The sequence below is a fragment of the Culicoides brevitarsis genome, chromosome 3, assembly GCF_036172545.1.
Source record: "Culicoides brevitarsis isolate CSIRO-B50_1 chromosome 3, AGI_CSIRO_Cbre_v1, whole genome shotgun sequence".
In the NCBI taxonomy this organism is placed as follows: domain Eukaryota; kingdom Metazoa; phylum Arthropoda; class Insecta; order Diptera; family Ceratopogonidae; genus Culicoides; species Culicoides brevitarsis.
The window spans coordinates 5,356,445-5,379,492 of record NC_087087.1 but is presented as its reverse complement, the minus strand read 5'-3'; the positions used below and the strand labels follow the sequence as shown (position 1 = coordinate 5,379,492).

Here is a 23,048-nt window from a genome sequence, read left to right as displayed (position 1 = left end):
TATGAAGATGATGATGGCAAAACATTTGCAAAATAAAAAAAAAGTACGCGTATAGGCAAAGTACGAAGAACAACACTAACAATGACCATGGCAATCAAATTGTTCGCGGTCTATGTCACGTCGTCGTCGTCGTTGACTTCGTACGAAACAGATAAAAACCAGTTTCTTCTCATCCACAGAGCTGCTCCGTTTTATTAGAATTTCTGAGTATAAATATTTAGTAGTTGCCTGATAGCAAATGTAATTTCTTCTTCTTCTATTTTTATCGCGAAAGATGCATTGGAAATGAAATAAATGTCTGCCGTGTGTAACTTAATAATAATAATCAACGAACAATTTATTAATAATTAATAGGATCTGTAGATTTTTCAAGTTCACTAATTGCTACTCATATTTCAAGAAAAGTACAGATTTTTCTTTTTTTTTTCTCCTCGGCGCGCATAAATATAATATTATAATAAATTACACGATACAGCAGCAACACGATCTATCGATGCATATTATAATATTAAATTATGCATAAAATTTCTTCTTGTCTAACAGCTTTTATCTTTTGCCTTCGTCGTCGCCGTACAGCATTAAAATTATTATAACATTATAGTTACGCATTCTCTATTTGATTATAATGCTAATTTTATTAAATACTATTTATTTATTTTGATTCTAAAAATAGAAATTCTCGTGAAGCGCTATTCCAGTTTTTCCGCTGCGTATATTTATAAATAGATGGTTGATGTTGATGTAACGTGATAGCTCACTGCGCGTTCAGATGTTGAGTGATTTCGAGTGGGTATCGGCGAGAAATGATGTCCGGTCCTAATTCTGTTTAGCATTTCATATTTCGCATAAATACGTTAATTCAATGTCAACAATTATAGTTGAATTTATTTGATGAATTTCCTACTTTTGAGTAAATGTCTTAATTTTTTTAAGTTTAAAAATAAAAAAAAAATTAAAAATAAAAAAAAAATTAATAAAAGATGTAAAAACTACAAAAAACATAAATTAAAGAACTTTTTTAAATATTTTTTTAAATTTTCCCCAAAAAAAATTTTTAGGGGAGGGATTAATTTTGTGATGCAAATTGCATACTTTCGATTAAAAATTAAATATATTTTTTACGATAAAATAATATTTAAAATTTTACTTGTTCAATGAATTATTTTTTTTTTCGAAAATTTTTATTCTAATTTAAAAAATTTTTAATTTAAATATTATTTATTTTTTTTTTTTTATTTTAATTTTTTTTTAATTATGTCAATATTTTTTTAAATTAATTTTATTTTTTTTAAATTAATTTTTAAATTTTTTTTTATTTTTAATTTCTTTAAAAATTTATTTTAATTTTTTTTAAAATTTATTTTAATTTTTTAAAATTTAATTTAATTTTTTTTAAATTTTTTTTTATTTTAATTTTTTAAATTTTTTTTTAATTTTATTTAAAATAATTTTTGTTGAAAATTAATTTTTTAATGAAATTTTTTTTTTAAATTAATTTTAATATTTTTAAAAATTATTTTAATTTTTTTAAAATTTATTTTAATTTTTTTAAATTTAATTTTTTTAATTTTTAATTATTTTAATATTTTTTTAATTTATTTGAATTTTTTTTTATAAATTAATTTTTTTAACTGACACAGTTAAAAAAAATAAAAAAAATTTGTTTAAAAAATAAAAATTTAAATAATTTCGAAAATAAAGCTTAAAATTCATGAAATAAGAACATTTTATCCCCTTGACGCCCATAAGTCAGACAAAAAAAAATGCAATTCGTTACCCTTGAAAGTGCATTTCTATCGTAAGTAAGCCATCATAATAAGCTTTGAAAGCACAAAGCTGACACCGCATCTAATTTCTCCGTGTTCCGTAGAACTGTTCCAGCATTCCAACCAATGACACTTCTAAAAATAGAAACGAAATGGATATTTATGTAAAACGTCTATCATATCTTTCACACATTTAACATTTTATCCAACCAAACTGCATTCGAGCTAAATTCGAACGTACATTGCTCATGTATTCAGAAAAAAGTGTAAATCGTTCAAAATAAATAATAATCTAGTTTGGCATGCATTTACACTTATTACACTCGCTCGCAGTAGGCAATAGTTGCTGATATTTGACGCTGTTTGCTGCTCGTTTACTGACGACGACGACACCGTTCATTATATTTTTATTATTATCATGCGTTATAGAGGAGTGGCGCCAGGTATTTGTGATTAATTTATTACATCAAAAAACAAAAAGAAAAAAGTTTTTGCTTCAGGTATTTTCTCTTCTCTTCGTTAGAACTACTTTTTCATATTAATGATTTTGAAATAATTTTAATTTGAATTTTATTATGATTAGACGTTGTGTGTCATGTTGTTCTTGCTTTATGCGGAGACGTGTGTTCGCGCATGCAATGCATTTCAAGAAGGCTTTGAAGAGTGTGAAGAACAACAACAACACAAGATGACAATTATTCATGACCTTAACCTACATTTTGTTTCTTCTTCGTGGGATTTGAATATTTAATTTTCGTTTTTTTTTTTATTTTCGTTTGTTGATTCCGATTCCGAAATGTGGGTTAAAGTCATTTTTCATTGTAGAACGTTTGATTAGATGAACAAAGGTGTTATTAATGAACTTTTTTGGGCAATGCATTTCTTTGAAATTTTGTAGAAATTTCTTTGGAGGAGGTTTCTGGTATATTTTTTTGGATATTTTTTAAATTGATATTAATTATGTTCATTTCTAGAAATATTCAATTAAGTTTAAATTTGAAAGTTTTTTTCAAAATATTGGAGAACTTTCAAAATAAAAATTTTGACATGTTAAGAATTTTTAAGTCAAAAGTTAAAAAAAAATTAATTCTTTGACAAAATCGAGAATTATGAACAAATGAATTTGTTTCATGAAGAAAACTAATATTCTCGAAAATGGTTTAAATTTAAAATTTCGTCAAATGTAATCCCAATGACTATGAAAACTCAATCAATTAATTAAACAATCGCTTTATTTTTCCAAAATTATCCAGAATATCGCCAGCACGTCTATCTTCTTTTCTCTCTGCCACAAAAGTGACATCTCTCCCTCGTAACCGACGACAGGTAATAGCGACATTACCTTAAGTTTTGAAATTTATATATAAAAAAAAATTAAAAAAAAAATTAATATTAAATTTATTTATTAATTATAAAAAAAGAAAAAATAAAATTATTCATAAAAAACTCACCTTCTGTATTCTGTAAACTTTACCCTTCACATTACTTTCCAAAAAAAAAAATTATTTTTATTTTTTTAACTAAATCAATTTATTTCTTTTCAATATTTATCGACTATTAATTATTTTTTTTTTATTAAAACATTTTATCATTTTTCATTAAGTTTTGTTTCTCTTAGTATTTTTTTTGTATTTTTTTTAAACTTTAACTTAAATTATTATTTTAATTAGAGCGCTCAATAATTTTTTTTTTTTGCTAAAATATAGTCGGTAGTAATAATATAAACGTTACTTGGATATATATATTTTCTATTCCTATATAGTATTTTTTATTTTGAACAATATTTGAGTTTTTTTTTCCTTTAATAAATTCCCTCAAGGGTTCAACTAGTAGCACAAGTGTATGAGGTACACGAGTTGTAATGTTGTGAGTGTTATTGGTTATTTTTTGTTTATTTGTGAGGCAATCATTTATTTATTATTTGTTTTGTTTAAGTAGTGTGTGTTTTATTATTATTTATCGTGTATTTTATTATTTATAAAATATATTGCAATATATTCATTAAAATAACATATTTATTTAAAGTTTATTAATAATATTTTTTTTATACAAAAGAAAAAAAAGATGCATGGATTTGGTCCAAGTTTACAATTATTATAACAAAAAAAAAACGTAAAAACTTACAAAAAAAAACGTAAAAAAGGCAATTTTTGTGATTTTGCTTTAACTGATATAAAAAACTAGTTTTTTGCATATTATTGAGAATATGTTTCGTAGTGTTGCTTTTGTAATTATTTTCATGTAGTAATAATGACTAAAAAAAGAACGCAATTTTGTATCATTACAACTACTCGGATTTTTCTATATCAATTTATTATATCGTCGTAGAGTCAAAGTGTTTTTAGTATCTGATTATTCGGTTTTGCCGTTTTGCCGTGTAAACATTATTAAATATTATGATATTGATGAGCAAACAAATTCCTTCACTTTTTTTCTTCTATAGTTTTTTTTTCATCTTTAAATTACTCATCATCTTTCGAGTCTTTAATGAAAACGGAGTTCAATCATCATAACAATAACAATAAAGAAACAATGTTGTTCTTCTTTTGCGAATTATCAATTTTGTAAGCTTATCGTGGCCACACTTGCTCTTGACCTCGATTGAGATTTTTTTTTAGTTTTGAAATGCGCGAAGGATTTTTCCTCTTCTTTCTATCTTGTTTCTTCTTGGGAATGGTAATTTCTTCGTTTTTAAGTGTTTCTTTGTATAAAATAATTTTTTTTTATGTAACGGAAGAATCAAATAGTAAAAACATTCATTAGTAAAAGGTTGGTTCTTAAATATAAACATTTCGTATAAAAAAAATTAGCAAATGTGAAAATGTGGTAAAAAAAAAATTAAAACAATTATGTATAAAATATTCACAAAAAGAAGTAAAAAAAAATGGCTTTAGCTACCCAGTCCTGCCCATTTCACAAAGTCAAGAAGCTCTCGCACGGGCAAATCGTTCGTGAGAGCTTTCACGCGTAAATTGCGGTCTTTCGTTATGAGAACTACTTCACGGCTAATGTAACGCGTATCACCTGAAAATTCAAATTAAATAAATTAAAAAAAAAATTTTTTACAAATTTCAAACCACGTGACTCATAAATATTTATTTGGGGTTTTTGGGAGTTGTTTTTTCAGAAATTTTATGCAAAAATACATTTTTAAAGTTGGTTTAAGACAAATTTTAAAATTTTGCCCCAATATACATTTTGAAAAATTTAACCCAATGCAAATTTTGAAAATTTTAACCACGTGGTTTTTTGTTTATTTCGATAAAAATCAATTAAAAATGAGACTTACCAATTCGTTTTTCAGCATTTGGTTTGCAGAGATTTAAGGCGGTATCTAAGATTTTGTCGTCGTTGGTTTTTGGCTCGGAACTGTCGTCTTCCGAGGAGATAAATGTCTTGATTTGATGACCTTTGGTCGTTACAAGTCTATAAATTATTTTTTTTAGTCAAATTTTTCTTATTAAATATAATTTTTTTACTTACTTAACAGCTGGCGGTTTTGATTTTAAGTACTCTAAAGCCTCTTTTGAAGCAGCAGCAACTTTTTTCGCATGCTCTTCCGTTCGACCATAGTTATTTACATTTATTGGAACGACGCCGAGTGACTGAACGTCGTTCGTTGTAATTGATGGCGGCTTAAATCCCTTTGACAGTCCTTCGAGTTCACTTATTACTAAAAAAATAATTAATTATTTATTTAATTTAATTACATTTTATTTAAAAAAAAAAATATTTTTAATTAGGTTTAATTAATTTAAATTTTTAAATAAAAAAAATATTTTGAAATAAAATTAAAATTAATCAAAAAAATTATTTTAATAAATTTGTGGTTCAATTTTTTTTCTATAAATTATAATTTATAAGATAAAGTTTTTCTTTTAATAAAAATTTTTAAAATAAATTTTAAAAAATTAAATTAAAAAAAATAAATTAATAATTAAATGTTAAAAAAATTTAATTCATTTTTAAAATAAAAAAAAAATTGCATTTTAATTAAAAAATTTGTGGTTCAAAATTTTTTTAAAATTTTAATTTAATTGATTTAATTAATTTTTAATTTATTAAAAAATTTTTTTAATTAATTAATTTTTAATTTTATTTTTAATTAAATTTGATTAAAAAAAATAAAATTTTTAAAATTAATAAATAAAATAAATAAAAAAAATAAAAAAAAGTTTTTTTAATAATTTTTATTTAATTTTTTTTAAATAAATATTTTTATTAATATAATTTAATAATCAATTTTAAAAATTAATTAAAATAATTTTTTTTAATATTAAAAAATTTTATAAAATTTTAAATCTTTTTTTTTATTTTTAGGAAAAAATTAAAAAAATACTCACCAACTAACGGTATCATCAACTGATACAAAGGATACGCATCTCCGATGGCTTTCAATCGTGGCAAGTAATCAACGAAGCAATTTGTATCAGGCACGAGAAATCGTGGTCGTACTTCCATGCATAGCGCAACCGTACTTTGTCGCAAAATATCCTGCAAATATTTGTTCTTCGTGAATTCTGTTCTGTTCGTTTTTTACATTTAATTTTATTACAACGCAAGTATATATTGAAAATTAAAATAAAATGGCAAAGTATAAAAGAAAAATTTATTATATATTATTTGACATGTACGTGTGACAAGAAATTGCCGTTATTTCTCTTGTAATGTAGCAACAACATAATTAAATTGTTTTTAGCGTGTATTTAAATGTTTTATAATCATGAGATTTGTTTCGTTTCTTTTCTTTTTTTTCTTACTTTTTTTTCTTTATACAATTTTTTTTTATTGCAACGACTTTTTAATGGACATCGACCAATGCCTTGCGAAAAAAAGAACAAACAATAGATTAATAAATTAATGACAAATGTTCTAAAAGTTCTCAACTTCTACCGTTTTAACAGTTTTTTTCCTCGTTATTCGAGACGTCTGACCTTCACAAAAGATGCAAATCTACTTTTTTTTTCGTTATCGATGAAAAAATTCGCGTGTTTGCAATTAAATTTCTTTTTGTTCCATATAATTTTATTTTTTATGGATAGAAAAAAAAATGCCAATTTTTTGTTCATTTCTTTTTGAGGAATTTCTCAAAAAAAAAAAAACAAAAAAGAAATATTTAACACACAAAAATTGGATCTACATGACAATTGTCACATATTTGCAAAAGTATGCACAGACAACATGCTTGGTATGAGCATAATTGCTTTGTTCTTGTGACGCGGTGAGGTACGCGGCGAAAGAGATGTAATGTTGAAGGAAGTGTTGAAGTTCAAGGTCAAGGTTGAAAAAAGGTTGTTAAAGGAGGAAATTGTCAATAAATTATGAGATTTTAGAGATAAATCAATTTACTTTAATTGGTTTATTTACAAATAAAGACATTATTGATTTATGCGACAAAATGAGAGTAAAAAGGTGAATTTTTTCATGTTTATTGTAAAAATTTGTGAAATGTCAATTTAAAAAGTGACAGTTGAAAATTTCTTTAAATATTTTTGATGTTAAGAAATTATTTTATGAAAATTTTAAAAATATTTAAAAATTTAAGATTTGATAAAAAAATATTTATAGAATACAAAAAATTGTTATAAAAATAAAAATAATTATTTACTTTAAAAAAAAATAAAATAAAAATATTTCTGAAATTAAAAAAAGTTATTCATAATAAAATAAAACAAAATAAAATAAAATTATTCATGAATTTAAAAAAAAAATTTAAAATAAATAATCATTTAAAAAATTTAAATAAATTTAATAACGTCAAAAAATTTTAAAAATATTTTTTTATTTTTTAATGAATAAAAAATTATTTTTTTTTAATTATACGTATTAAATTAAAAATAAATGATTATAAAACGTTAAATTAAAAAATTTTACAGTTGAAATTTTTCAATAATCTCAAATATTTAATTTCAAATTTAAAATTTTAAAATATTTTATTTAATTTTTAAAACTTATTTTTTTTTTAAATTTTAATTAATTCAAAATAAATTCGAAAATTCAAAAAAATTATTAAAAAATAAATAAAAATTAATTGAAAAATGTTTAATTTTTTTTCTAAATAAAATTTGACGTTTAAAAAAAATTTCAAATTCAGGAAATTTTTGAAGCTAAAAGATACTTTTTAAGTTCAAAAAAATTAATTTAAAAAAATAAAATTTTAAAAAAATTTTACATTTTATTTTTCGAAATTTTAAATGTCAATTTAAAAATTTTGACAGTTGAAATATTTTTCAACGCCAAAGAATTAATTTAAAGTTCAGAAGTCTAAAAATTTCAACTTCAAACCTCAAAAGATGATTTTTTCTATAATTTTTGAAATTCAATTGAACAAAATTTGAAACGTCAATTCAAATTTTTTGACCGTTAAATTTTTTTTAATTTCAGATGTAACCAAAAATAAAATTTTAACAAAAAGTCTCTTTCAAATGGTTCCTCATCAGTGTCTACGTGACTTTTCCTTGCAACAAATAACCAACAAAAAAAATACACTACTTTCTAGTTGTTTGGTAGACTTTGTTTCATATTCTTGTTCCTCCGGTATATGACAACGACAACTTGTATGCGAACACATAGAACCTGAGATTCGCGCGTCGATGTCATGTTTTCATCATTGTCGTCGCTCGTTGCTCGTCGCTCGGGCATTCGAAGTAAATTTGTAGTAGCAATACGTGCATATATCTGATTGTGTGTAATTTGTTCAACAAGTGATTTTTAATGTGCCATCCAAGCAATCTAATTTTCTAGTTGCGATATGCATACTTAATTAATGATTTGGATTTTGATGAAACGTGCTTCGCTTCCTCTCTTTCTCTGACTCGTCGTCGTCGTCGTCTTCGAGAACACGTATCTATGTTAGAGATGGACGAGTTCTGATATGACGAGATCGTCAGTAGGTAATGCTTATTCAATAATGAGGCAAGTCTTCGTGAAAAGTAGCGAGAGATTTCCATTAACTTGGAATTATAACGCTAATACTAATTATATAATCAAATCAGAGTATGATATCAGTGTATTTACCACACTTGCAAGTGTCCGTTATTGCCAATTAGTAATTCTGAACGCAATCTTTCATTTTGTTACTTATTTATTTCTGTTTAGTATGTCTTTTTTGCTTGCTTTTGCTCTGTGTTATGCTGTTTACCTATCTGATTTGAATTTTTTTTTCTTCTTCGTTTTTTCCTGAGACATTATTCATACGGCAGAAAGAAGAAATGGTAGTAGCAAAATGGAAGGAAAAAAATGCAAATTCCTCTTGTTACTTGCTCTATATTAAAAAACCGTGTGATTTGCTGTTTTATCGGAAAAAATGCATCGCATATTGAGTTTTTACTGCATTTTTAAAGAAAAAATGCGATTTGTCGGGCATGAGGAGTATGGAAATGAGAAAATTTGAAGAGGAGTAAGAAAATGTGAAAATTTAGTATTTGAGTGAATTTTTTGAATTTTAAGAGGAGTATGACATTGTGAAATGAGGAATTCATAAATATAAAAAAATATTCAGATTATGAGGAATACAAAAAATGTGAAAATTTTTTACATATGAGGAGTACTATAATGTAAAATTTGATTTTTGAGAAAATAAAAAAATTAATTAATTAATTAAATTAAATTAAATTAAATAAATAAATTAATTAATAATTTTAAAAAATTCATTAATTTAATTTAAAAATTTTATTTAATTTTTTAATGAATTTTTTTAATAACAATTAAAATTATTTTTTTTTGATATTCTAAAAAATTTGAAGAGGAGTACAAAAATGTGAACAAAAGGAATTTTGAGATTATAAAAAAATTAAAAAAAAAATAATAAATTAATTTTAACCTTCATAAATAATTTTAAAAATTCATTAATTTAATTTAAAAGTTATATTTTATTTAATTTAAATTTTAATTTAATAAAATTGATAATATGAAGCGAGTTCAAAAATTTTAAAATTTAGTTTTGAGAACATAAAAAAAATAATTTAATTTAATTTAAAATTTAATTTATTTTTTATTTAAAAATTAATAAAAGAGATATTTTCTGAGAAAATTTGATGAGGAGTACAAGAATGTAAAAATTAAATTTCAAGGTTAAAAAATTAAAATAATGAGAAGTATAAAATTGTAAAATGAGAATTTTTTTTAAATTTAAAAAAAAATCATATGAAATGAGGAGTACAAAAATGTGAAATTTTAACAAAAACAAAGGTCCCTAACCTCAAAATGCTTTAAAGAATGAACATCATTCAATCTTATTTTTCTTTATTTTTTCAGAAGATCCAGCCAAGCCTAGAAGACAATCAATTTACTTTTATTGACCAACATTATTACCGTGATCAATTTAAAATTATAGCTAAGATGACGCCAAGTCATGTTAAGCCATTTCTATCTTTTAGCTCTCAGGCGAAATATTAGCGAAAAAAAAAGTTGATATGATTAATGTCCGAAAAATTCCACATAAAATTGTCATCTATGCATGTGGTCCTTAACTCTTTCTTTCTCTCATGATTTCAATCCAGAGAACCTCAACAACACCATTTTTCAAACATTTTTTTTCTCTCGTTTTTTTTGACATCATGCAGATTATTTTTGCATCAACCACACAGTTTGAAGTGTTTATTTTAGTAGTACTGAGAAGATTAAGGTTCTTGCACTTCTCGTAGGTACCTTCTACTACTGATTTAAGCAAATATGTACGCGGAATATTAGTAATAAATACAACAACGAAACATGATGAGAGATTTCATTAATCTCTTTAAATGTGGATTTTTTTTGTGAATATTTTAACGATAAAATTTTAGAAAAAAAATGTTTGATTTAATGGTGAGTCAGAATTTTTTGATGAATTTTAAAGAAAAAAATGAAGTAAAGAAAGATGATGAGTAAGAAGTGTTGAAAGTTATATCTAGTTAGTAGTAATCGAATAAATATTTGGCGATTAGATAGCGGTGATGGATCAAATGCATCATTTATTGACAATGAATTTGAATAATTCAAGGTTTTTAATTTTTTTTGCAGATATTGTAAATTTATGAATGAAACGTAGAATAAGACTTTTATTAATTAGCAACGGTTTGAAGTTTATATTTTTAATTTTTTTTAAAAGAAATCAAAAATGATTTTTTTTTGAAAATTAAAATTTTCTAAAATATTAAAAATTTTTAAATTATTATTTCAGATTTATTAAAAAATTAATTTTAGAAATTTTTATCCAATAAACATTTTTTTTAAATTTATTTTTTTAATTTTTTTTTTAATTTTTTTTTTTTTAATTTTTAAAATTAATTTAGATTTTTTTTTAAAATTTTTTATTTTGAAAGTTTCTCGCTATTTTATACAAATTTTTCATTGATGAAAATTGAAGTAAATGTCAAAAATTATAAAAAATTTGTGAAATGTCAATTCAAAAAGTGACAGTTACAATTTTAAAAATTTATTCAAATTTAAAAAAAAAATTTCTTGAGCTAAAATAACTCAAAAATTTTATTACAAAGCAGAATAATAAAAAAAAAAATAAAAATAATTAAGAATTATTAAAAAAAAAATTAAATTAAAAATTTAAAATTAATGTCCTTTAAGTTTTAGTTACCCACAGCAATTAATTAAAAATTATTTCGAAAAAATTTTTTTTTATAAAAATTTAAAAAAAAATTAAGCTTCAAATTTTAATATAAAAGATACAATTAAAAAATCTTTTTAATATTGAAAAAAAAAACAATTTAGATTTTTAAGAGGATTTAAATTAAATCTTCTAAATTAAACGATAAAATTACAAAACAAATATTTTAAGTAAGAATTTTTTTAATAGAAAATGCATCATCGAAACTGATCTCATTCCTTTGTTTTTTAATTTTTTTTAAATAATTTTTTTTTTGTTTATTAATTTTTTTTTCATTAAATATTTTTTGCTTCTTAAAACTTTTTTCTTTTCAAACAATTTTTTTTTAACAAAAACAAACAAACAAAAAATTAAAAATCATTAATTTTTTTCTTCTTTTTTTGATCAATGCATCACATGTCATTGAAATGTGATAAGCAGACCTTGATTAAAAAAAAATTATTTGATTAAAAAAAAATAAAATTCTTCCTCATCATGTCATTTAACACCGCAAGTGAAGAAAAAACATCATCTTGACAACAATTATGTCAGTTGATTAAACATTTCGCGTGTGCGGCACTTCAACTCAAACAAACTCACCGATCAGCAAAATGCTAATTAAATTACCTAATAACTAAAATTTATTTGTATTTTTTTTTTGATGGCGTAAATAACTGTTCTACAATTTTTTTTCGGCAAAGTACGGTTAATTAGTGAATAAAAGTTGGATAATTTTTTGTTTATCTTTCGCGTAAAAGATAAATAAAAATATTTGCCAAATTTGAGTGTTTTTTGTGAATGACTAGAAGTTTAGTTTAGTTTTTAAAGACATCTGGTCTGTGTGTGAGATTATTTGCAAAAAAGACAAAAAAAAAAAAAAAAAAAAAATAAGAAGATACGAAGAAGTCATTAACAATTATTTGCAATAAAACGTGCTTTCGTGACGTTATCTCGTGTTTTTCTCTATTTTTATTTTTTTATTGTAATTTTTTTTTTTTTTTTTGCAAAATTGAGTTTTGTTTGTATTTTTTTTATGTGAAAAAGTAAATAAAAAAAAAAATTCGAACGAGAAAAAAAAATCAGAATAGAAGTTAGAACTTACCTGCAGTCGTTCATTATATTTTTCCTGCATTCGTTGTTTTCTCAGCAATTCATCTTTGCGTCGTAGCAGTCTTCTAATTTCAGCTGCAGCTGCATTGTCGTTATTATTTATCGTCTCATTATTATTCTCATTTTTGGCGTTACTGTTTGGCGTCTCATCGTGCTCCGCGGCATCGTCGTCGTTCGCACAATTAGGCGCATCATCACAACTATTGTCTTGAGATTTTCTATTGTTGCCGCCGAGAGCTCGAAGTAACGTCGTACTTGGCAGTAAATCGTCTTCTTTTGCGTTGTCTTCTTCGTCACTTATGCACTCGATGAGTATTTCAGAATCACTTGGCTGCGACGGAAATTAGGTAAATTATGGGGAAAAGAGGAAACAATTGACGCGCACTTACCTCGTCGGCGATATTTTGCACGACACTGACGTATTCGGAGCTGCCATTGTCGAGGGTACGTCTTTCGAGGACAGCGGGCGAACATAAACACAGCACATTTTTACCGAAATTCAGGATTTTTTGCAAGCGTACTTCGTTCTGAAGGGAAAAATTGAAAAATTATTGAAATTTAAAAATGGTTAAAATTAAATTAAAAATATTTTTTTAAATAATTTAATTAAATTTAATAATTAATTAATTAAAAAAAAAATTTAATTTTTAATAAAAAAATAAATTAAATATAAAATTAAAAAAAAATTAAATAAAAAAAAAAAAAAAATTAATTTTTAATTAAAAAAAAATAAATTAATAAAAATAATTTATTAAAATAAAATTTTAAAAAAGTAAAAGAAAATATTTTAAATTTTAAAAAAATTAAAAAAATAGTTTCAAAAAAAATTTTTAAAAAATAATTTAAAAAATAATTAATTAATTAATCAACTAAAATTAATTAAAAATTTTTTTTAAAATTTTCTCAAGAAAAAATTAAAAAATTTAATTTTTAAAAAAAATTAATTTTTAATAAAATAAAATAATAAAAAATAAATAGATAAAAAAATGAGCAAATCTACCTAATTAATTTTTAAAATATTTTTAATTAAAAAAAAAAGATAATTTAAAATTTAAAAAGTTAACTCAAAAATTAGATAAAAATTAAATTTTCAAATTAAAAAAAAAAATTAAATGAAATTTATGAAAGAAATTTTTTATAGAAATTAAATAAAATTTTTAGTTAATGAAAATATTTTAAATTCAAAACAAATTTTGAAAAAACTATTTTCAACAAATTTTAAATAAAATTTTTTTAATTCGATTTCAAATTAAATTTTCAAAAAATATTTAATTTTAAGATAAAAAAAAATTAAATAATTATTTTTTTTTAATTTTTAATTAAATTTAAATAAATTTTTTTTAATTAAATTAATTTTTAAATTAAATTAATTAAAAATTTTAGAAAACTTAAAATTAAATATCAGAAAAAAATCAAAATTAAATTAAATTCTTTAAAAAAACTCACCTCAGCGACTTCAACATCGCCTCCCTGTTTCACATAAATCGGCTCCAACTTAACATCTAATAAAGGCGTGAATCCAGCAAACGTGAAATCTTCATGCAATTTCACCAAATCGAATCCTTCGCGAGGCTCCGTGCTAAATTCGTTGCTCATGAACTCATTATTATCTAACAGTGTGATGACAGCTGCCAAATTTGTCCAAAACGGTTCGGCAGCAACTTTAGCATAGTCGTTGAAGGAAGGCGGCGGATTCCAAATATTTTGTTGTCGTGTCATCCAATCGCACCAAACCTGAGAAAAAAGAAGAAAATGGAACAAAATTGAAGAGAAATCGGGAAAAATCGAGAAAAATCAATAAATTTATTAAAAGTTTATTGGGACAACGAGTCTCAGTTGTGTCATTATGGAACGTACCTTGATAGCGGGCAACATGACTTTTGCATCTTCTGGCAATATTGATTTTCGTGTGTCATTGAGGGAGGGATTGTTGTCGCTGTGGATGAAAAAAATATATGTTAAATTTGATTTTTTTTTGTAAATAGAAAATTTTGACAAGAACGATTAAATTGAATTTTATAAAATTTTTAAAAGTTAAAAAATTTTTTCTTGAGAAATATTTAAATGAAATATTCATGAAAAAAAAAATAAATACAAATTTAATTAAAAATTTAAAAAAAATTAAAATTAAAAATAAAAAAAAATAAAAAAAAAATTAAAATTAAAATAAAAAAATAATAAATTTTTTTTTAAAAAATTAAATTTAAAAAAATTAATTTTTAAGATTAAAAATTTTTTGTTATTTGTTCATCAATTTTAAAAAATTATTTATTTTTTTTTCATAAAATATTTTATTACAAAAAATGTTTAAAATTAAAAAAATTTATTTAAAATTTATTTTTTAAATTAAAAAATTTAAAAAAATTAAACAGTTTTCGTTATTTTTCATTTTATTTAAAAAAAAAATTATTTAAAATTTTTATTTTTTATAAAATATTAAATTTATTATAATTAAAATGTTTAAAACTATTAAAAATTTATTTAAAATTTATCTTAAACAAAAATTTTCTATACTTTTATCAATTAATTTTTTATTTTATTTTTTAAAAAAAAAATTAAAAAAAAAATAAGACAGATGTCAAATGTGCCAAAAAAATATTTTTAATGAAAATATTGAAAAATTTTTCTAAAAAATAAAAATCGAATCATATTTTTATCTTTCGAATAAATTTCTACTTGAAAAAAATTGTTACTCCAATAAAATGTAATAAAAACTTAATAAAATCCTAATAAAAGAAGATGAATTGACCAATCAATCAAACATAAGCAGAATTCAATACTCCCGAAAATTCTATTTTATCCAACTTTTTTGTGTGTGCACAAATTTAATAATAAATGTATTTTTCATGTCTCGCATAACAAAAAAAAAAAATCTGTACCTTTTTTAACGTCTACTGTGCTTTTTAATAATTTTCATGTCAAAAGCATTCGAGTTCATAAAGGATTAGGTAGTCTGTCTCGTAATAATTAGGGTGTCTCTCGAACAAAAAAAAATATTTTTATAAAAATTTCACAAAATTCTCGACACCCTAACGTTTCATAGAGACATCCATCTTCCACAAACTTCCTTTTTCTCGACGGAAAAAAGATGGATTTTCTTTGTTAGCAATTTTCACACAACTCTGCATGACTTCCGTGCAACATTTTCCTTACCTTTCTTGCGTTTTTTGCTGCTGCTGGATGGCTTCTTGCACGACAGCGAGGAATCTTTCGAGAATTATGCCGAACATGAGAAGTCCAATGGTAATTGCGCATTCTTGCACCTCCGAACGAGCTCCTCCTGCGATTTTTGTGTCTGCAAAGAGAAAGTAAGAAAAAAAATTTTTATCAGAAAAATCATAAAAATCCATTTAAAAGAATATTTTATGTAATTAATTAACAGAACGGTCCTTTCTCGTCGTCAATAAGCTGTAAAATTTATTTATTTTATGGCATTGACTCTTTTTCCGGCGCGCCGCGACATCAATGATGAGAATGAGAAGAAATCTTATCGCAAAAGAAATTTTCAAGTGTGCAATAAAATAAAATAAAACGATAAATAAATGCGTTAATTAAATTCATTTTTTTTGTCTTGTTCTCGGAGCGATGTAAAAAAATCTCGAACATAATTTCCTTTTTTTATTTTAATTTTTTTTTAACTGTACAAGAAGTTGCTAGCTAAATTTAAAATTTATGTTTGTTAAATTATATTTTATTATTTATGACGATCATCTTGTCGACAAGACATCGACACTAAATGAGGAGCTTGCTTGGGTGGCAAAAAGTCCGCATGTAACGCGAGAAGAGATGTTGTAAAAGTTCTTGTGTTATTTTTTTTTTGCGATAGGCTATCAGTGTGTTCAACAAATTATTAACTGTCGTCAGTTCATTAGCTTCGCAGACAAAAGATGTAAAATCATAAAACTACAAATTAACGGTTTTTGGGTTTTTGTGATGTAATTTTTGATTTTTTGTCGAATTTTGGTAAATTTTTTTTTTCCAATTTTTTTAAGTTTTTAATTTTTTTATTTTTTTTTATTTTTTTTATTTATTTTTTTTAATTTTAAATTTATTTAATTTTTTTTTAAAAATTTATTTAATTTTTTTAATTTTTTTTAATTTAATTTTTTTTATAAATTAAAATTAATTAATTTTAATTTTTTAACGGATTATTTTTTAAATAAGCTGTCAATATTTTGACAGTTGAAAATTTGACAGTTAAAAAATTAAAAATATTTAAAATTTTTGTATTAATTTTTTGAATTTTATTACAGAAAAATTTAAAAAATCTTAAGCTTAGACTTTAATGAGCTTCAAAAACTTCAAAAAGCTTCATTTTCAATCAAATTACAAATTCTGTCATTTAAACGTCAAATTTCAGAACTGTCAAAATTTTAATTTGTCAAGTTTTTTAAGTAAAATTAAGTTTTGTAGTTCAAAATATGTTTGAGAATGTTTAACTTTGGTTACTTTTTCCTTAAAATTTGAGGTTATGTCAAACAAACGTCAAAATTCAGAAAATGTCAAAGTGACATTTAAACAAATTTTTTAGTTATTTTCATAAATTAAGCACAAGAAGCTGTTATATATTTTTTTCAAAAAAAAAAAAAGATTCTTCAGAAAAATTCAAATTTCATAATCTGTCAATTAAACGTCAAATGTCAAATTATGAGAAATTGACATTTGAGTAAATTTTTGCACAATTTCTTATTTTTAGTAACTTTTAATCCAAAAACTTAAAATTTCATTAATTTTAAATCATGAGAAGTTTCAAAAAAAGCTCAAAAAAGAACTTCTGTCAGATAAACGTCAAAATTCATGAACTGTCAAAATAAAATTTGAACAAAATTTTCCGTTATTTTTCCTGAATGTTACAATTAAAATATTTTTTATAAGAAATTTTTTAAAATTTTTGAATTTTTTAAATAGAAAAATCTCGAAATGAGTAAAAATTCAATTAAAAATTATTTTCTTTTAGATGATGTAACTAATCTCGACGTTGATAAGGCATCATTTAACCACCGAACACTCATCAAAGCTGACAAATATTGCACACAAAACACACATCTCAATCGTAACTCGTTCTGACATTCGTTATCAACAATGTTGCTGGCGATATTTGAACTCATTAGCGATTCATCTGCATCTCCGAAGAATTTACCAAGCATTTTTTCGAACAATATACAATAAAAAAAATTATAATAGTAATGATATAGGAAAAAAAGAGAAAAAAAAACGAACAGTAGAAAATAAAAAAAATAACAAGTACAATAAAATAATGCGAATGTAATTTGAAATGTATGTCCAATATACGCATTCGTTTATTCCTTTATTATTATTACGACTACTATCCCCCTGCTTGTAGTATCCTATTATTCAGGCATTTTGTACTCGTCGCTTGTAATACACACAATCGCATGCATATGCGGACTCTGTAATAAAATAATAACTTGTTTTCTTCTCTCGCTCACTTCGCTTCGTTATTAGAGTACTTGACTGTTTGTTGTTGTTGTTGTTGTTGCAGCAGTGCCTTGGAGGTCAATGTCATTGCTAAAGTATTATTATTACAACATTGCGCGCTTGTATAATACCTTCTTCTTACGAGTCGTTGTCTCTCGCTCTCTCTCTTTGGTGCATCATCATCAACATTTACATCAACATTCGTCGTGTAACAGATTTGCATTTTTTTTCGAGTCTGTCATTGCAGTTGATTTGATTTTTTTGAGAAAAAAAAATTTTTTTTGACCTATTTTACTTTTCAAACAATTTAAAAATTTATGAAATTAATTATTAAAATAATTTAATAAATTTATTTTATTTTAATTTTTTGATTTATTAAATTATATTTAATTTAATTTTTTTAATTAGTAAATTTTTAATTTTTTTTAAATTTTGAAAAAAAAAAAATTTAAAATAAAAAAAAAATTCTGAATTAAAAAAAATAATAAAGAAAATTTAAATTAAATTAAAAAATTTCATATTAAAATTAAATAAAATTTAATTAAAAAATTATAATTAAATTAATAAAAAAAACTATTTAATATTTATTTTATAAAAAATTAAGAGTTTAATTAATTTAAGTTAAGTTTAAAATTAAAAAATAAAAATTTAATTAAATAAATTTAATTTAATTAATAAAATTTAAAAAAATTATTATAATTAAAAAAATTATTAATTTGTAAAAAATAAGATTTAATTAATTTAAATTAAGTTAAATTTGGCCTTTAAAAATAATTTTAAAAAATTAAAAATTTTAGAATTAAATATTTTGAAAAAATAGAAAATCTTAAATTTAATTTTTAAAAAATATTTTCATGATCTTAAAAATTGTTAAAATTTTATGTTCAATTTTTGATAAAAACTTTATGCAATTTTTTTAATAATTTTTTTAAAAATAATTTCATTAAAATCATTTATTAATTAATTTAATTTTTTTTATAGCAGGTAAGTTTAAATAAATTTTAATTTTTTATTAAATTTTTATTATTAAATTAAATTTATTTTTTTATTAATCAAAATAGTTCAATTTAATTTTAATTATTTTTTTAAATAATTTTATTAAATTTTTAATTTTTTTTATTGAATTAATTTAATTTTAATTTTAGAAATTTTTTTAAAAATAAATTAATTTTTTTTTAATTCGACAAAATTTTAATAAAAATACGCTCAAATCAATTTAATTTTTTTTCCTTCAACTCATATTCATAAGTCCAACAAAATTTTAATGATATTTTAAATGCATTTAATACTATTATATTATACATATTTTTTTCTCATTTCATGTACACAATTTTTTTCTACAATTTTTATGTTTAATCTAAATACATGTGATTTTGAGTAGTTTAAGTTGAGAACAAAACAAAATAACCGAGAACAACAAATGTTATTATTATTACGACTTTTTTGTTCTTGGGAGAATTCGTCGAACAAAAGGGGTTGGAAAAAGGTCAGCGAGGACTCAAAAAGTCACTCCGTGTCATATCCAATTACTGAACATCATCTTAAAAGTCCACACAGAGCAAAGGAGGCGATAAAATAGATTACGAATAAGGAATTTTATGGGTTTTGTAATAAAAGTTGCGTCGACGACGACGACGAAAAAGACGACAACGATGGAGGAGAGAGATATATAATATTTAATTAGTATTCGCGCGCACAGAAAAGACGACGAAGAAGAAGATTTTCTATTTTTATTCCCATCTCCTATTACTTCTTCTTGCATTTTCTGTGTTGTTGCTTTTTTCAGCTCGTTGCTATTATTATACTATTACATGATGGTAAACAAGTTACTATACATAGTGCGCCAATCCATAAGAAAATTATAGATATAATTTTGCGAAAGAGAACAACTTTTACACACAACAAACAGGGTTGATGTTGGGAATGTTGTTGTTTTGCAATGAAGAATTACATAAAAATAGAACAAGAACTTCCAGTATGCGGAGCTAAAAATAAAATTGAAGACGAACGACGAGTGTATGGGATCATTACATGGATAATTTACTTTCTGGATTTGTAGTTAGATATGGCGAAACATGTGTACAGGAGGATTGTTGTTCGATTTTTTTTTCTTCTCTCTTGCATATGTTCTGATGGCGCATAAAATTGCTGAGCGTTTAACAAACAATAGATCGATTTTTGTTCTATTTATTAGATGTTTGATCTAGATTTAATTTTCTGTCATTTTAAATTTTATGAATTTATTTTTTTCTCAATTTCTTCTTGATTTTGAAATTTTATTTTTTTTATTTTTTATTTTATTTATTTTATTGAAAATTTTAATTCAATTTAAAAATTTTTATTTATTTTTAAAAATTTGAAAAAAAAAATTTTGGCGCCATTTTTAAATATTTCCCGCCAAAACGATTGTCATGCCTCTAACGGTCAATGTGAAAAGTATTCGATCTTTAATTTAATTCTTTTTCAAATTAACAGTTTTTATTTTATTTAATTTTTGAAAAATAGTAAAATAAAATAAATTTTGAGCTCTGCAGATATTTAAAAAATTAAAAAAAATAAATTGATCTTTAATAAAAATTAAAGAAATTTTCTTTAAAAATTTATTCTTTTAAAATTTTAGAAAAAAAATTCAACAAAAAAAAATTATTAAAAAAATTTCTCTCAAGTAAAATTTATTTAAAAAAATTTTTTATTAAAAATTTTTTATTTAATTTAATTTTTTTAATTTTATTTTTTATATTTTTTTTTAAATATTTTTTTTTTAATATTTTTTAATTAAATATTTTTTTAAAAAATTTTTTTAATTTTTTTTTTAAATTATTTTTTTAATTTAAAATTTTTTAAGCTTTTCAAAATTTTTCCTTATAAAAATCATTTTTGGTTTAAAATTAGAAAAAAACCAACTTTAACTCTTCTATAGACATAAAAATGATCCTTTTCATCACAATTTCCGTTCGTTCCAACAATCATCAATTTAACGATACCCGCTGCATGTTCTTGATACGCTAACTAATAAGATTGACGATGCAAATAAAAGTTCTTTTTCTGCAATTGATCGTTTTTTTTTTGTTGTATTCTAACAAATAGCAACAAATGCAACAAGACACAGAACAAGAAAAAGAATAAAAAAAAAATGTTATCTCTTGAACATATTCTTCTTTTCTTGTGAGTCTTGACGCAGAGCAATCAGTTTAGTTAGTTTAGCGATTCTCATGATGATTGTAAAAATTTTTCCTGTAACACATTAAATCTCTTCTCGAGCGCGTTACAAAGACACAGAGAGAGAAAAATCATAAAATGTTGTGTAGAAAATGATATACAAGACTGTAATTTCAGAACGCAAATGATCTCCTTTAGATTGGCATTAAAACGCAGTTTGAATCATTCGATATGTAATTATATTTATTAACTGTTCCTCGTTGTTGTTGTTTTGTTGCAAATTTTATTCTTTACTTTTTTTTTGCTGATCGACTCCTTTTTTCATTGACCGTCAGAGGCGTGACGAGCGTTTTGGCGGGAAATTTTGAAAAATGGCGCGTAAATTTTTGAATTGTTTAAAATTAAACTCAAACTTAAAATTTTATAAAGAAAAAAAATTATTAATTTTTTTAACTATAAATTTAATAATTTTGTTTAATTAATTTTAATTTTAATAATTAATTTATTTAAAAAAAATAATTTGTTTAATTTTAGAAAATATATAAATTTGGCGGGAAAATTCAAAAAAATGGCGCCAAAATTAGATTTGTGTCGAAATATTATTTTAAATAGAATTTTATATGAAACTTATTAAGAGGAAATTTTCAAAATTTATAAAATTTGTAATTTTAATAAATTTTTTATATTATAAGATTTGGCGGGAAAATTAAAAAATGGCGCCAAATTATTTTTAAATGATTTGTAAAAAAATTTATATAAAACTTTTTTAAAAGAAAAATATTAATTTACGAAAATTTGTAATTTTAATAAATTTTTCAACTTTAGCGCCCTCTACAATTCAAAAATCCGCCATCTCTGATCCAACGCAACGCTGATTAGGTTTCTCGCTTATCTCCTTGCAAATCTTTCGAATCACGTTGGTGATTGATGAGGCGATTTGCGTTTGGAATCGTAGAAGTAGTAATAAAATTCTTGATAAAAATATTTATATTGTGAAGAAATGTAATAATAAGAGGCAACGCAACGTGGAGAAATGAGCATTTTAAGTGAGAGCAGATAACGGATCATCAATATTGATTATTATTGTCGGTAATTATATTCGCTCATTCCTTCATCATCGTAACTTGATGATAGCGCAAGATAGGGCTAATTATGTGAAAAGTATACAACGATGCCGACGATGATGTCGCTGCTTGTTAACGCTCTACCTTTTGTGATAAACTGTTAACACAAAAATAATTAAGAAGAACAAAGTCATTGACCGACCAAAATTAGCTATTTCGCAAAGGCGTGGTTCAGTTGACCTCTATTCTTTAAAAAAAAAAAAACTATGAGCCTCATTAATAGTCCGATCCAGACATTTTTCTCATTAAAGAAATGACGACTGCGAATTTTGTGAAAGACAAAACATTAATATGCTAATAAAAAGTCTCTCTTTTATCATCGTCAGTCTAAGCTTCGACTTTGATGATGCAAGTTTTGTAAGAAGAGCACCAAAACACAAAAAGAAGTAACAAAAAAAAAAGAAAAGATTTGCTTATATAAGCGAGAATAAGTAGAATAGAAAGATAAAAGCAACAATAATAAAAAAAACGGACAATGTCCGGAGAATAGCGATCAGTGACCTTGCCAAGGTCAATAGATTCAGTACACAGCAATGCTGCGATGATACTTAGAAAGAAAATGCGAATGTGTTGCAACATTCATTTCTCGTTTGTTGTCGAGTGTAAAATAAATTCTATTCTAGTTTTCTTTATCATTGCAGTTTATTGTAGTTTATTTTATTTTTAACTTCAAGATCAATTTATTTCTCAGTTAGAAGCAATTTAATGGCTTAAACTGAAGTTATTGGGTAAATTTTCCAAAGAACTTTTAACTTTTCTAAGATTTGCGATGGAAAATTCCCAATGATTTTAATCGATTCTTGATTAAAGTGACTCAAGAGGATGTGATATCGAAGACACGAGAGACTTGAAAAGTGATACAAATTGTAG

General features: G+C 23.1%; 1 protein-coding gene across 2 annotated transcripts in view; it reads right to left on the bottom strand.

Moving 5' to 3' along the window:
* Positions 1 to 3,440: 3,440 nt before the first annotated feature.
* LOC134833045 (telomerase-binding protein EST1A) overlaps positions 3,441 to 23,048 on the bottom strand; it is a 43,741-nt gene continuing 24,133 nt past the window's right edge. For both annotated transcript variants that reach the window (XM_063847202.1, XM_063847203.1), the window contains exons 8-16: positions 15,610 to 15,751; positions 14,314 to 14,392; positions 13,903 to 14,190; positions 12,846 to 12,983; positions 12,449 to 12,787; positions 6,110 to 6,260; positions 5,250 to 5,439; positions 5,056 to 5,192; positions 3,441 to 4,790 (exon numbers count right to left, since the gene is read on the bottom strand). In XM_063847202.1, coding sequence (XP_063703272.1) covers positions 4,657 to 4,790; positions 5,056 to 5,192; positions 5,250 to 5,439; positions 6,110 to 6,260; positions 12,449 to 12,787; positions 12,846 to 12,983; positions 13,903 to 14,190; positions 14,314 to 14,392; positions 15,610 to 15,751 — 1,598 coding nt within the window. In that variant the 3' untranslated portion in view covers positions 3,441 to 4,656. The remainder of the gene's footprint in view (positions 4,791 to 5,055; positions 5,193 to 5,249; positions 5,440 to 6,109; positions 6,261 to 12,448; positions 12,788 to 12,845; positions 12,984 to 13,902; positions 14,191 to 14,313; positions 14,393 to 15,609; positions 15,752 to 23,048) is intronic.